Here is a 14630-nt window from a genome sequence, read left to right as displayed (position 1 = left end):
CATCCACGCTCTCTACGCAGCACCCCGGAGCCACAGCCCTGTGCGAGCAACCAGGGATGTCCCAACGCTCCGCCCTCTTCCTCCTTCTCGCGCATCATGACAGCGAAGCTCCTTCAGGTGCAACGTCGGCATCACAGAGTCGCAGCTACTGACGCACACATTAGAGCGGCCAGGCAGGATGTGGAGGTCGCTGTCCATGGTAGGTGAACAGTTTGTTACATCCGAGGGCGCATCACATGCCCGCGAAGAACCCGACCGCGAGACCTCGGACGGGAATGAGCCCCTCCTGTCAGACCTTGAGGCCAATCACCGGACGTATCATATGAACGGCGACCCGCAACCAGAGGCTGCTGGCAAGCGGAGCGCGCGGGGTGCGGTAAAGGACTTCACCATTCAAATAGCGAGGAAGTCCGCACCCGTAGCGACGGATGCCCTGAGATCTATACCCGCCGCTATACTGGACGCTCTCCTCAACATCTTGGATGGCATTTCTTGTGAGTACCTTGTCATGTGACGCGCCCAGTCGGCCTTTCTTTGACGAGTGCATCATCAGACGGCATGATAATATCCCCACTACTGGCGTTTTCGAGCACCTTGGCGGCGTCGGCGTGTCGATGATCTTTGTGAGGTAGGCTTCAATCACTGTATCATTGGCAGCTTCTGAAGGAACCATGCGCAGCGCCATCGTCTCTCAATTGATATATTCTGCCGACGTGAGCGGTTTCGTGGGAGCTAACGAGATTATGATAATTGAAGTCATCATGAGTGACTGCGGATAACGCAGCGTTGACGCGTCTCCATCCCCACTTGCCGACTACGTTCAATCCGGCTTCCTTGCGGGCGAACATCTTGTAAGCTTCTGCGATTGTCTTGTATGTGTAGCTTGTCTGTGATTGTTTCTTCCGCAATATATTTCTCGCCCACGCATTCTCTCCGATCCCAGTGTATATATGATGTTATACGACATCTCTTTTCACCGCCTAACACTGAGAATCCGAGGCAAGGTATGGAAATATCTGGCAACATCGACAGGCTGTTGCCCTATACTGCACGGGCTTCTCAGGGTTGCCCCATCTCGCAACGAACACAATCCCGGGCAATTGAGGGAGGTACGGCGCTCGATCGCTGTCATTGCAAGCGGGTGCCATACTGACCATACCGGGCAATACCCGCGAGATCTCGCCGGTATTGCCTGGTATTTCTGTATATTGCCTGCTCTGCCAACCTATTCGGGGTTATTGGGCTAGGATGGAAACCTGACAAGGTGCGCCCAATATGCCTTACATGTTGCATGATATTTTTGCGATTGCCTGGGTGGGCCCGGGTGGGTAATATCCGGCAACATTTATACATTTTTGCTGATGAGACAAAGGATAATGTGGCAAACACTGCCCGACGCTTTCGCCCAGATCGCGAGTCTGGCTCTCAGGCTGACGCACTTCGTAAGCAGTTTGTGGCGCGAAATTTAGTTTTCACGCCGTTCTCAGCATTGAAAGCGGACATAATGGGTACCCAGTGTCGCGGCACTTCCAGTGCCTTTCAATGTGCGTAATTCGACGTTCGTGCTTCCACCGCGGTCACGTGTCCATGTTGTGACCTGACTCCCCACGCTTCGGCCGCGGGCGGTGTCGGCAGACGGTCAGTGGTTGCCTTCTCTCCTTCACCTGCCATTGGATCTGACCTGATGTGTCTCCTCGCTGTCTGCCTGAGCCGTCACGACAGTGTCGCGTCGTTGCGCTCTCCTTTCTTCCTCTTTCGTCAATCATTTTCTTGTAGATCCCTGCGGCATTTCGTATGTCTGATCACTGCTCCGCGTTTCTTGCTTCATGCTCTGGAGAGGGCTACCTTGGCCCAAGCACTTCCTAAGGAAGGAGCATGTCTGAGAGTCATATCATCTAGGTCAAGTGGAACAAGTTGACGGAGTCACAAAACAGTCCGGTCGCGTCGCAGGGCAAAGCATCTTGTCCGAGTGGGATCTCCTTGTAACTTCTCATCGCGCCGCATAGATCCTCGATGGCTTCCTGCAGCGGACGCTCCGCGTCCGCGACGTTGAATCCACAGTCTGACAGTTTGCCAGGATTATTATTGCATCGTAGAGCTTCTTCACTCTTCGACTCGTCCTGTCTTGTGTCGTAGACTTCTTCATCACCACCGAACTCTAACTTTACCTGCGTAGCAGTTGCACAGGCACCGGAAGGTACGCCGTCCCCCCGTTAATTTCATCCAGAACACTCAAACTTTACTCCCCAGGTTAAATCATATATTGGACTCAGTCGCGCTCGAGACCGGCTTGCCCACCTCGTGCGTGACGCATGCTCTCCGCGTCTATGCCCTCCGCTAACGCAATCCCTTCAAGCGTGACCACGGTCATTTCGCTGGTCTTCGTAAGTACCGAGTCTCCTATCTTAAGGGGCCACGCATGGCAGCGAGACGCGCGCTGACTGCGCCCATTGTGCTTTCCAGTGGCTGGCGAAGCCGCATGTATAGATCTATCTTGGACTGCACTTCGCTATCAGCAAGCGTGCGCGCCTCGTTTCTTCCCCCGCTCTGGTTCTGACGTTGAGATCCGGCCCATAATGCCTCCGATAGTCTACACGAGCTCATTGCTCGCTTCGTAAGTACCGAGACCCAGGTTTGTCAGCCTCTTCAAATGTGCGCATTCTGATCCGGCATTCGAACACCTTTAGAATGAACACGCGCAAGGTCTTGCGAGATCGGTCAGTCTCGCAATCTGGTAGCGGCCACAGTTCGGTATGCTACAATGTCTATCTTGCTCGCGTTCCGTCAGCTGACGTACTATCGTTCAAGCACGTCGACCCCGTCAACTTCCATACTGCAGTAAGTAGCATGGCGGGAAACTTTTGCTCACCTCGGCGCTGACGTTGCCCAATCGAGCAGGTGCAGATCACTGTGGACAAGACGGTCGACTTTGGCTTAGAAGATGACATACGGGGAGCTGTATCACAGGCGTCCGAGAGGAAGGACGCCGTGTCACCGGTTTGAGAGAATGGATGGTGAGCACTGCCGTCCGGCCGCGCTAGACACGAGAACCATACGCCCAATTAGTGTAGGACGCATTGCCCTATACCTTGCTTCATGTTCCTTTCAGTCAGCCTGCTGACTCCCTGCATTTTACTGTACTAGTATGTGTAGTCTCTGCGCTCGTAGGCGATGGCACGTCCGTCGATCTTTTTAGCGCTTCCCCTCGAGCTTTCATTCCGCGTAGTATCGGGGTATGCGGCAGGCGCCTGACGCAAGAGAGTGCGAATGCGATCATGAGCGGTCCCACGTCCGGCCACCACGCTACATGACATGCAGCTGCCTCGCGGCCAGATCGGGAAGCAACGCCCACTTCGCCGCGAGCCTTGAGGCTCGTGGGCGTGCTGCGTGACGGTCAGCACGCATCTGAGTATGAGCTACTCCTCACCCGTTTTACGAAACCGCTGCCTATTTGAAGGTTACACTTCCCCTTCGAACCCAAGGACGCTATCAGACTAATGTCAGATCTTGTACAGCTGATGCGTGGTGACGTATCGAGGAGCTGGGCTCGTAGGAAGACAAAGAACCCATACAAGGTTGGCACATTATGCTCAGGGAATAGGGCAACTGCGGTAGCGGTAACGGTAACGCCGGGACATAAAGGATTGCAGCTGAATAGATCGCACCGTTCCGAGAGCCTGAATGGGGCCCGCGGTCAAGGTCAAACTGTGCATCCTGCAGCACTGCAAGCAGCTAGAACGCGTTCATAAAGGAGCACGGAGCGGAAGAGGCGGACAGGACCGGGGAGGGGGCACAGAGATAGCAGCCCAACGCGGCAAGAATGCCATTTCGGGCACGAGGAGACAAGGAGGCGAGAGACATCGAAGAGACGCGCAGGTGCAGCACCCCTAACACGATATGTTTTGTGAGCGCACTCGTGGCTTGCGAACGCAGCGGCCGCTGCATTTCAGCCCGCGACCGGCCTTCCGGGGAGGTACATATGATCTGCTCGTAGGTGCCCACTCTCCATCACTTCTCGCTACGCGTCCCTCGCGAGCTCGAGCACTTCACACCTTCTCTGTGTCCCCGAGTCGCGCTCGCTCGTTGCACGAACTTATCTTCCTTTGTCTCGCTGATCGCTATCGAGCAGCCATCATGTTCTACACACCGACACCCGAACAAGCCTACTACCCCCGCCACTACTCTCTTTCACCCAAGCACGCTCGCGAGGCTAAACTGTCGTCGTTCCCTTCCTCCTCCTCCAACGCCTCCCCCCGCTCACAGCAGACGTACTCGTCTATGCGTCGCTCGCGGACAATGGGCAACCCCTACTCCTCGAACTACGACTACGACGACTACGACCCCTCGGACACGGACCCGTACGTGCGCATGCCGCATACATACGCCTGGGTGCTCGAGCAGCAGATCGCCAAGATGGTGGAGCAGAACGAGGACACCGTCCGGTGGGTGCACGAGCAGCAGGCGCGCGACGACGGCCGCGAGCAGGTCGCGTTCCGCATCCTCGCGGCGTCGGGCCGCCGCGGGCACCCCGCGTTCGACGAGCTGCTCCTCCACCCCGACGCGCGCGGGCGGGCGTCCGCGGCGTGGGCCGAGTCCGAGCGGCGGTGGAAGCGATGGGAGTGCGACGCTGAGGTCACGATCGAGGACGAGCTGCGGAGGCTGCAGTCGTACCGGCGCGAGTCGGAGAGGCAGCGGGCGGCATACGAGCGGCGGAAGCGCGGGGAGGAGGAGCGGGAGCGGCTGAAGCGCGAGAGGGAGCGCGAGGCGATGCGGACGAGGAGACAGGAGCTGGAGCGCGAGGCGGGGCGGAGGTACGAGGCGCGGTGGGTCGAACTCTTGAGCTCTGAAGAGACGCTCGGGTTCCGCGACGTCCCGTGGCCGATGTTCTCCCAGCCAAGATCGCTGGAGGAGCTCTCGGAGGCGAAGGTGGCGAAGTTCGTGCTGTCGCCTTTGCATGCAGGGGAGACGAGGAGAGACAAGATCCGGAACGCGCTCAAGCGATGGCACCCGGATCGCTTTGGGCGGTTATCGGGGAGAGTCAAGGAGGAGGAGAAGGAGGCGATAGAGGACGGCGTCGGCATCGTCGCGCGATGTTTGAACGACCTGCTCGAGCGCGAGAGTCAGTAGTTGCCTTTCGCTTGGTACGCACCTCTTCCTAGGCCGACATCGACGCACACACTGATACAACGATGTTCGTCACAGATATGCACATCCTCCTATTCGTGGACCGCGGCAGGGACGTGGGAGTATGCATCTACGCCTTATGCACTACTATGATGACTGCTACAGCGCAGGTGTATTTTTAGCGTAGTAATCAAATCTCTTCGTTCTGCGATAGATGCTTACCGTCGAGCACTTCTGCAGGCAAGCGGTTCGTACGAGCTGAAATCCGACTGACTGGGCCTCTAAGCTTCAATGGTTACTAAGTATGATTCTTCGATTCGTATGCGCAGATACTATAATGGCGCAACAGACATATTGGTGCGATGGTTGGTAGACAAGGGAGCGTCCGACGCGCGCACGTTGTTGTGACGTCGACTTGAATGTATGCGCGCCTATCAGATCTCTGCTGTTCAACGCATAACGTGCAATTGGCCGCAACTATGCCTGCACTGGCCACCCTCGATCCTTGCTGCCTGCTGGTTATGCCTCCTCATATCCGAATTGACGGCTGGTATGCAATGCAGCGCAGCCTATAGGACATATCTATCCGACCGGAAACCTGTGCCAGCCAATCATTTCTCCCCGCCATACCATCGCAAAGATCGCGTCTTACACGCCATTCCGAATTCATCTCCATCTCTCGCAACCTCTCTGCTTTGCCGCATCGCATGCTGCACTGCAGAGTGCAACGAGAGCGACCCCGTTGGCCGACGTGCCCAATGCTCTGTCTGCGGTAGGACGGAGAGCCGAACGCCGACAGCGCATGTCCCCTGAGATGGATCATGGCCGCCACGGTCACTTGACCAAGCATCTGAGCACGTCCGCCCGCCTATCCCGATTTCGCAGGACCCGCGTATAATGAGGGCGGCATTGCCGGCTACATTGTCTCTTGAGCTACCGCTACCACATACCGTGCCCGCCTCCGACTTCTAGTGCGGGGAGAGCTGTCCAAGGTTTTCGTCATCGAAGGGGCACCGCCGGCCATTACACATCCTATCTGTACTGACGCTCCCACAGAGGCCACGCCCCCTCGTGCAACAATGGCATCCGCGTCCACAACGATGACTGTAACTCCCCGTGAGGAGAAGGTCGCGGTGGTTGAACGTCGGGGGCAGAACACGCAATATGCGTTGAAATTCGCAGGCGCCGCATTTGCCAGTACGTATGTCTACATCGACTCATGCGAAGCATGTTATGCTAAGAGGACATGCTCCGTAGACATGGCGTCGTCTGCGATATGCAATCCTACTGACATGTAAGTAAATATCAAGTTGGTCGTACATCAGACGCTGACCGCTTACGCCGTCCAGTATCAAGGTCCGGCAACAGCTTCGGACTCAAGGTACGCATGCCCCGGCCATGTAACAGAACGCGAGCAACTAATGAAATGTGTTTCTAGCTCCGGGAGGTCGCGCGAATGCGTTCTGGTCGGTGGGCGTGGAGATGGCTCGGAAAGAGGGCATTCGCAGCCTTGGAGGCGGGATGTCAGCAAGCATGCTCCGAGAAGTCGTCTACTCCGGCATTCGCATGGGCACCTACGAGCTGTTCAAGGACAAGTCAGTCGCACGGATCGCGTGCCATGTATGCCAGCAGGGCTGATAGAATCCCTCCCAGATTGCATGACGCGAGCAGGGGCGCGCTGTCCAAGGAGGGCTTGCCGTTGAAGATCATGTCTGCGTCCATCGCAGCGACGATAGGCAGCGCCCTCGCCAACCCCGCAGACCTCGTGAAAGGCCCGTCATCTCCGTTGTTGAATACGCGTCAACGCTCACGTCTGTGCGCCCTCCAGTCCGCATGCAGGCCTACTATCCGAACGGCAGTCCCTACCGGAACATGCGACACGCGTTCGCAACCATATACCAAGACGGCGCGCAAGCAGCGGTGGCCACTAGGATATCGCCTGGTACTGGTGGTCTGCGCGCGCTGTATCGCGGGGTGTGGCCGACCACGGTGCGAGGCATCGTGCTGTCCGCGACGCAGATATGCTCGTATGACCAGATCAAGCAGTCCCTGAAGAGGCGTGGGATCATGCAAGAGGGCGTCCCGCTCCACTTCGTGGCAAGCACGTTTGCTGGGTAAGCCTGTTTGCCGTGAGCCCGTTGCTGAGGAGATGCACTGAAGCTGTCCGGGGCGCTGTGCAGCTTCTTCTGTTCGGTCACCTCGAATCCGGTCGGTGAGTATCTCCTCCGTCTCTCGGGCAGAAGGTATGTTGACGTGCTTCCCGCTGCTAGATGTTGTCAAGGTGAGGCTGATGAACGACAAGAATCACGAGTTCAAGGGCGCGTTGGACTGTGTCCGGCAAATCACGGCGAAGGAGGGCTTGTTCGGATTCTACAAGGGATTTGGCATGTGCTGGGCCAGAGTACGTCCATCGTGCCATCTCTTCCTGCTCAGATGTCTGACTGACGATGGTTACTTCTTCGTCTAGCTCGGGACGCATACTATCTTGACATTCCTGATATTTGAGCGAGTGAGATACCTATTTGGTATAGAGGCTATGTGAGGGCTTTGCCTATGATACGCTGCTATAGATGCTTTGGTCCATACGCAGTAGTGGTCCTACCCTTGCCGTACGGGTGATGTTGATCGCTCTTACGGCTAAATTCTCCGAGCTGCGTAGGATTTGAGATACTCGACCGTCGCTGCGGGGATAGGTCAGATTTCCGAGACGTCCAGACAAACGAGTGTCCTGTGATGTCATCTCGATCCAGGCGCCCGCAGTAGGCACACGTCGGTCGGTCCAATACCACCAACCTCGTAGTGCGCACAAGCATTGGGATTGACGTCTATGGTATCGAATCATATCCTACACCTATAGGCGCACCGATGCCTGTCCACGTATATCGTAGGTGAGTTCTTGCAGCCATGTCACACGTCCGCTGCAGGATGAGCGCTGATCACCTTTCCTGACCACGTCGAACTCAGCCGCAGCTGACACCACGAAGGACTGGGCACGAGATAGGCTGCGCAAACCGTGGTGCTTCTGAGGACTTCATTGCCTCCGCGTATGATGGCTCGCTATGACTCACCCTCCTGTCACAACTTCGGCTTGTGTGGCCTGCCTGTTCCGCAGTCGGTACCGATTCCTTCCAGTATAAAACGCACCCATTTCCTGGTCCCTCCTCTGATCCAGCAGAGGGATACTGACTGCATCGAAAAGCCAAAATGCTAGGACGAGGCCGCAAGTAGTTCTCGGGCCGGGAAGGGATCTTCGACCCGAACGACACACGACGCGTAAGGCATACCAAGATCGGCGTATGGGACCTATACGAGGAACGCGAGCCGAAGCTCTCCCGCATCCCGGGCTCTGTGAAGCTGGAAAGGTATCTAGAGCTGCTCGAAGGGCTGCCGTATGTCTGGCGGATGATCAAGGACGTGATAAACATCCCGACATGCGCGTTCTTGCTCTTCATCTATGCTCTTGTCGAGCTTGGACAAGCTATTTTCCCGGCAGCAGGTCTTTGGTAAGTCATCGGACGGTTCGTCGATCTGTACCACTCACGGGCTCGCCAGGTACCAAGGGCAGCTTTTGGACATTGTGCGTATCTCTGGGTTTCTTCTCAACGAGGTACGCTCTTTGAGAGCATACAGATGCAAGTTGCGATCGATACTCGCACTATCGACAAAGACCGTCTTGTCCAGATCTCCGCAGGGCGTATAGCCTGTAGCTTGGGGTTGCGTCTTATGTTGGTAATCAAGTTCCGCATCGAAGAACCTTTGATCGCTCGGATCCGCCGGTACTATGGCGTCCGCCTGTTCCACGCACGCGCGCGGCTGGATGTTCCGACTTACGAGACGACGAGCGTACAGCGCCAACTTGATGAGGTATCCTCTGAGGCCTTCGGGCGTACGGTCGCGTTCGAAACATTGCAGAAGGCAGCCACGTTCCTGCGGGCCGGCTTCCAGCTGACGGCCCAGGCGTTCGTTCTACTACAAGTCTTACGTGGACAGAGAGACGGAATACTCCTTTGTGCTCTCACGCTGTCCTCGCAGGGGGCACAATGGGTGTCCGCGATCAACGCTTTCCAGATGGCCCGAGGTAGGCATGTTCTACCGGAGCCCTTCATCTTGCGATGCTGACTTCGTCCCGTACATGGCTATAGTGTGGGCTGCGACCACAACGAATGAAGACTACGTTCGGATGGAGGGCTGGAGGCGCGTCATAGGCGACCCCTCACACAGGAAGGAAGTCGTAGCGGGAAATCTGGCCGAATATGCATCTGCAGGTAAGACACAACACGAGCTAAAAAGTGTATGTACCTACCTTCACCGTGATATTTAGAGTTCAAGAAAGCCTCGGACCAAGTAGGGGACCGAGCGGCCGATTTCAGGGAATGGCTGCGAAGGCAACCTATGCGACGGCACTTCGGCTTCTGGAGCATCCTTGAGGACCCACTGCGCCAAATTCCACAGGTGTGTATGCGTGCTCGAAATGCCCTCTTGGGACATTTTATGCTCATACGTGTCGGGATTGTAGTTCGTCTTCACGTTGCGTGCAATCCAGTACCCAGCGAATATGCCCGTTTCGCTCGCTTCTCTTCACCTGATCCAAGAGTCTACGATGAGCTTCATTAGCAACATGCATGACCTCCTGAACTCGACCTCGTCTGTGAGCGATCAGCTGGCTGCCGTGCGCAAGTTGTACGAAGTGGACAAGATCAAGAACAAGATCGCAGATGGGACCGTCCCATTTCCGGAGGACGCTTCGCAAATCAAATATGGCATCTCCTTGGAATTCAGGTACATGGCTCTATTGCCGAATGCAACACGGAGCTGAGCGGCCATGTGCGCAGGAATGTCTCTTTCAAATTTCCAGGGGCCGACAAGCATGCATTGCGTAATGTTTCTTTTGCGCTATCCCCCGGGCAGCTCTGCGTACGTACCGACATTGTCGATGTCGAGTTACAGAGTTCATGTGCACAGAGCAGGTTATTGTCGGCGTGAACGGTTCCGGGAAGAGCACGATCCTGAAGCTCATCGCGCGGCTGTACGACCCTGTCGAAGGGCAAATTCTAGTTGGCGGACACGACATCCGGACACTGAGGCTGCACGATCTCCGTCAGGCCATTTCAGTCCTTTTCCAGGACTTTACCCATTTCCCGCTATCGGTGGGCGTTAAGTGTAGATGCTTGTGCCTCTACACCGATTCTGACCCCATTCTACGCAGATACGTGACAATATCGCGGTAGGCGATCCTTCTGCTGCTACGGACGAGGACCACATTCGCCTCGCAGCACGCCTCGGAGGCGTAGAGGAGTTCATCGAGAAGCTCCCAGAAGGATTCGACACCTACCTGGATCGACCCGTACGCGATTACCACGCCGGATTGCCAGAAGGCACGAAGACGCTGTTCGGTCGTAATGTGGACTATAGCGCCATTCGGAATGCAGGGGGTCTGAAGTCCTCGAGCACGTCTGCGCTCAGTGGAGGCCAGATGCAGAGGCTTGCTGTGTAGGTGTTTGATGATTTTCGCACGAGCGCATCTGGGAACGAACATTGACTCGGTTTCCTCGCTAGCGCACGGACTTTTATGCGTTCCGTAGTGTCCGAGGAAGCCAAAGTTGGTCTGTTGCTTTTCGACGAGCCGAGCGCCTCTCTCGACCCTTTGGCCGAACATGGTAAGCTGTGAAGCCTTGGTTCTGTATGACTACTAGCCAGGAGATTTACGAGCATCTGCAGACCTCTTTGATCGGCTGCGCGATTTGCGCGGAAGCAAGACAATGCTCTTCTCGTCTCATCGATTCGGGAACCTCACTCGTCATGCGGACTTGATCTTGTTAGTTGTCTGAAGACATGTCAACGGAAGCATTGGGCGCTGATTGCTATGCATATGACAACAGGTATATGAATGACACAGTGGTCATCGAATCTGGAACCCACGAGGAGCTGTTGAAGCAAGGGGGAGAGTATGCGAAAATATGGAACCTGCAAGCACAAGCCTTCATTTAAGTCGTTAGGTAACATTCACATGTGCTAACCTACGGCGCGTTCCCCGACTCAATTTTTCGCAGGATGATCTACCCATGATATACGATCAATAAATGTGAAGTATGTACACGTGGTTATACTGGTAGCTTGGCCCGCAATGCAGAGCGGTGAATACACGGAGGACTGGCCCTCACGTGTGGATCACTGTGTTAGAGCAATTCCCGTCACTACGAAGCTAAACCTCTGAAGCTCAGTCGGTGCAGAAGGAGCATAAACGACTCGCAACACCTACCGCAGTCCACCTGGCGCACACTTTTAGTCTACCGCAGCACGGCTTCGAGACTTGCCATGCATCCAAACCTAGGCATACATAGTGCGCATTGGGTAGTTCGTTCACTGACTCCGGTCAAATGGACATGAGCTTCTGCTTGTGATTCGTCACGATCTTGCATGTACGTGCCAGTGTCCATCCTACCTTGCCGCATGACTAACCTTGTTTTGTAGGTCCCGATCAATCACGAACTGACCTGTTGGCCCTGGCCCGTTTGTCTCTTGGGAGCAGCATGAAAACTTCTCCTTACGACTTGCAGCGTGTTGTTTATGGTACATAGGCATTCTCTCAGGCTTTTCACGAGTTCATGTGATCTAGGTTTTGAAGCGACGCTTACAGTTCAAACCCTGCGCCTTAGGAGCACGGTCAGCTGGGCTGTGCCAATGTGGCATCGAGACCCAGGTCAGCTATAAGAGCGGGAACATGGCGGCACCTCCGCCTGCCAGCCACCCTCTTCTCCCCTGAAAGCTCAGCTAAGTTTCATAGGATGTCTAGCCGAATCCCGGCTTGCATTTTATGAGTTCGCGTTGGAAGAGGAGTACGAGAACTGTGCGTCCCATCGCATTCAACATCGCATTTCTCATACGGCTCACAGGTACCGCCATCTTTGTGCTGTAGGATCAACTATCAACGACGGACTAGTAGTTTAACTCTGGGATCACCTTGAGTGCCTGGGTAGAGCTCGCCAGGGCCCAGGAGAAGCGAAAGATGCTGGACTCTTTTGCGGAAGACGGTGTCGGACACCAAAACAAACATCCAGCGGCACACGCTCGATGCCTACAGTATACTTTGTGTGCACGACGCATGTCCACGAGGACTCCACGCAGGATTGAGACGGACTTAGACCTTACCGTTGGAGCCGCGGTGGTGCAAGCTTTGTGGGATGTCAAGGAATGGTTGCCGGAATGTGAAGGCGTCGATCCTATGCTTTGTTCGTCCTTTTTCGCAGCTGTCTGGACTCAGTATAATTGCGTATTCTTTCCTAGATACGTCAGAGGCCCTCTTTGAGCTCCGGTGCGAGCTCATCAATAGGCGCGTCCACCTGGAGTCAGTCCATCTGCTGCTTTGAGACCGGAGTGCGTCCTGCGCGGCCCGGTCGATGGTGAGAGGCTTCCCCTTCTTGCTCTGCAGACGCGCTGAAGCAATCACTTTTGGACTTATCGTTGCTACTTCGTGTCACAAGGTCAAATGGATGTGTTAGCGAATAGGAGGAGTGGAGGATCATTTCTTACTTACCACGACACTCGCGCTAACATTGGCGCCTTTTTGGATCCTTCACCTGCATCGCTGTAAATTGAGGAGGACGTGTTGAGATGTACATCATGATGTATCACCAATGAGCTTGTATTGATGTTGGCACCAGGGAGCGGCGGGACTCGGAGCTCCGATTCCTCAGCTTGAAGAGCCAACCTAATCGTCAGAACCAGAGTTCGAATGAGATGAGCCACAGTGAATAGAGATAGGCATATTGTAGTTCCATGATATTGTAGTACCACTGGCAAACGGGACGAACGGTGTACCTTAACTCGATGACCTCGCGCTTCGCTGGTGGAGTAGACGCCTTGGAGAAGACGCGACACAGCTGAACGTTGATCACGGGATCGTGGCGAGAGCCATTGTTCTCCCAAAAAGGAAAAAGGGAACCGAGTTGTGTGGCGATGTTGGGATGGCTCTGCACTCGAGCGCGAGCCTGGTCGAGCTCACGGTCGTATAGACGGCTGCTCCGAGCCTTTCTCTGTTCTGGCTACGCTCTCGCTGGACACCTCTTCTGCGATAACTTATGCTTGTTCGTTCTAGTGTCTACCCCTACGTTTCCTGACGACCCACAAAACGATTATCGCGACACCCACAATCCACTATTCTCCTCCACACAACTCTCATCCACACAACTGTCCTACACATAACCCTCCTAGGGCTCCTTTCCTGGCTACTTTTAGCGCGGAGACGGCCTACAAGACTGACATGAGTGACCGGTCCACGTGAGTTTTCCCTACATTTGTCCCTCGTGAACCTTCCATGTCTGTGCGCCTGCGCGCCCTCCCGTGCTTTCTTCACAGAAGGATGCGGAAAGAGCGCTCCATATATTGGTACCTATTCTTCTGCTTTGAGGGATTGCAACGGCTCAGGGTGTATCTCTGCACGTGGGGACAGGAGACACAACATTTCCACATTTTAGAGATACCTGACTGCCATGCACGGCGTGCATAACTCGATAGTCTACCGCAATTCCTGTGAAATAACTGTAAAGTAAGTGTGAGCATTTGTATTGTCGTCCGCTGTGGCTACCGTGAAGACTTGTGAAGTTTTGCTAGGGAAAGCACCCATTGTCAAGGGCAAGTGTCCTACTACAAACGGATTCACAACAGGAGTGGCGGTGGACGGTGAAGATGCTCGCAATTACTTGACATTGTTGTGTACAGGATTTGGGATAGACTAATCTGATATGCATGTCGTGATGCCCTGAATTGGACATGTTTATCTCTGGTTTTGATGCGGCTGAACCCATCATCGCTACCTCTCCCATTTTCTGGCGTGTAAAAGCTGACGACATCTTATCACACCAATCAGGAGTAGTAGGGAGCCCTCGCCGGTACGTCGTGTGTGTCCATCGAGAGTAATTGAGCCGATCATCTTACCGATAAACCTTGTAGAGACCGTTCCGGCCGCATTCGCCAGGTTCTGACACTGAGAGCATCTCTCCTGCTTCTTCATGGCAAGCGTCTTCAAACGCCTTGCACCCCTCCTCCAGCCAACATATTGCTTCTTCTGGTGCACATTTGCTCCGCCAGCCCGTCGGCTTCGGCGCCCACGCTGCCCAACCCGCTCATCAACCATCTTCTTCTCCCACTCCGTCGCGGCACTATTCCACACCCGCAGGATTTCATGGTGACACACCACATACCTCGAAGACAAAGTCTTCCAAGGGGAAGGAGAAAGAGAGGCCGAAGGAGAAATCCGCAGACCCCTCGCGCAAAGGCAAAGACCGAGACAAAGCAGTCCCGATCCAGCCAGCGCCCGCGCCCCATGGCCAGCCATACCCCCCGGTCCAACCCCACCCGGGGGCGCCCCTGCAACGAACCGCGTTCCGTGTGCGTGCATATACGAACGACCCCTCTGCGACGGGCACGCCACCCCATGTCCAGGAGGGTCCCTACGGAGCAGCATACCGCATCGGGGCGCCGGAGGAGACGCGATCGCGATCGCGGTC

At 55.3% G+C, this 14630-nt stretch overlaps 4 protein-coding genes across 4 annotated transcripts; 3 read left to right on the top strand and 1 right to left on the bottom strand.

Moving 5' to 3' along the window:
• Positions 1-506: 506 nt before the first annotated feature.
• On the bottom strand, positions 507-848 carry DICSQDRAFT_147856 (uncharacterized protein; the record flags this gene model as incomplete). Its single annotated transcript, XM_007366750.1, has 3 exons — positions 507-528; positions 556-619; positions 671-848. 3 exons carry the CDS (start codon positions 846-848, stop codon positions 507-509), a joined length of 264 nt encoding a protein of 87 aa, XP_007366812.1.
• Positions 849-1899: 1051 nt separating this feature from the next.
• Positions 1900-3203, top strand: DICSQDRAFT_137462 (uncharacterized protein). Its single transcript, XM_007366749.1, has 7 exons — positions 1900-2197; positions 2251-2301; positions 2357-2384; positions 2464-2614; positions 2688-2751; positions 2809-2838; positions 2899-3203. Exons 4-7 carry the CDS (start codon positions 2577-2579, stop codon positions 3001-3003), a joined length of 237 nt encoding a protein of 78 aa, XP_007366811.1. The 5' UTR covers positions 1900-2197; positions 2251-2301; positions 2357-2384; positions 2464-2576; the 3' UTR covers positions 3004-3203.
• A 1564-nt stretch (positions 3204-4767) lies between these two features.
• Positions 4768-5127, top strand: DICSQDRAFT_63012 (uncharacterized protein; the record flags this gene model as incomplete). Its single annotated transcript, XM_007366748.1, has 1 exon — positions 4768-5127. One exon carries the CDS (start codon positions 4768-4770, stop codon positions 5125-5127), a length of 360 nt encoding a protein of 119 aa, XP_007366810.1.
• Positions 5128-6107: 980 nt separating this feature from the next.
• Positions 6108-11402, top strand: DICSQDRAFT_162011 (uncharacterized protein). Its single transcript, XM_007366747.1, has 21 exons — positions 6108-6321; positions 6382-6418; positions 6474-6505; positions 6563-6719; positions 6778-6923; positions 6953-7238; positions 7305-7336; positions 7395-7525; positions 8353-8627; positions 8677-8701; positions 8755-9202; positions 9267-9389; positions 9446-9576; positions 9641-9903; positions 9957-10038; positions 10092-10271; positions 10331-10614; positions 10681-10781; positions 10843-10939; positions 11004-11120; positions 11175-11402. The coding sequence occupies exons 1-20, from the start codon at positions 6204-6206 to the stop codon at positions 11110-11112; spliced, it is 3057 nt and encodes a 1018-aa protein (XP_007366809.1). The 5' UTR covers positions 6108-6203; the 3' UTR covers positions 11113-11120; positions 11175-11402.
• Positions 11403-14630: the final 3228 nt, after the last annotated feature.

Source organism: Dichomitus squalens (assembly GCF_000275845.1).
Source record: "Dichomitus squalens LYAD-421 SS1 unplaced genomic scaffold DICSQscaffold_20, whole genome shotgun sequence".
Lineage (NCBI taxonomy): Eukaryota > Fungi > Basidiomycota > Agaricomycetes > Polyporales > Polyporaceae > Dichomitus > Dichomitus squalens.
Note: the sequence above shows the minus strand (reverse complement) of the source record. Positions and strands in the feature narration are given on the sequence as shown.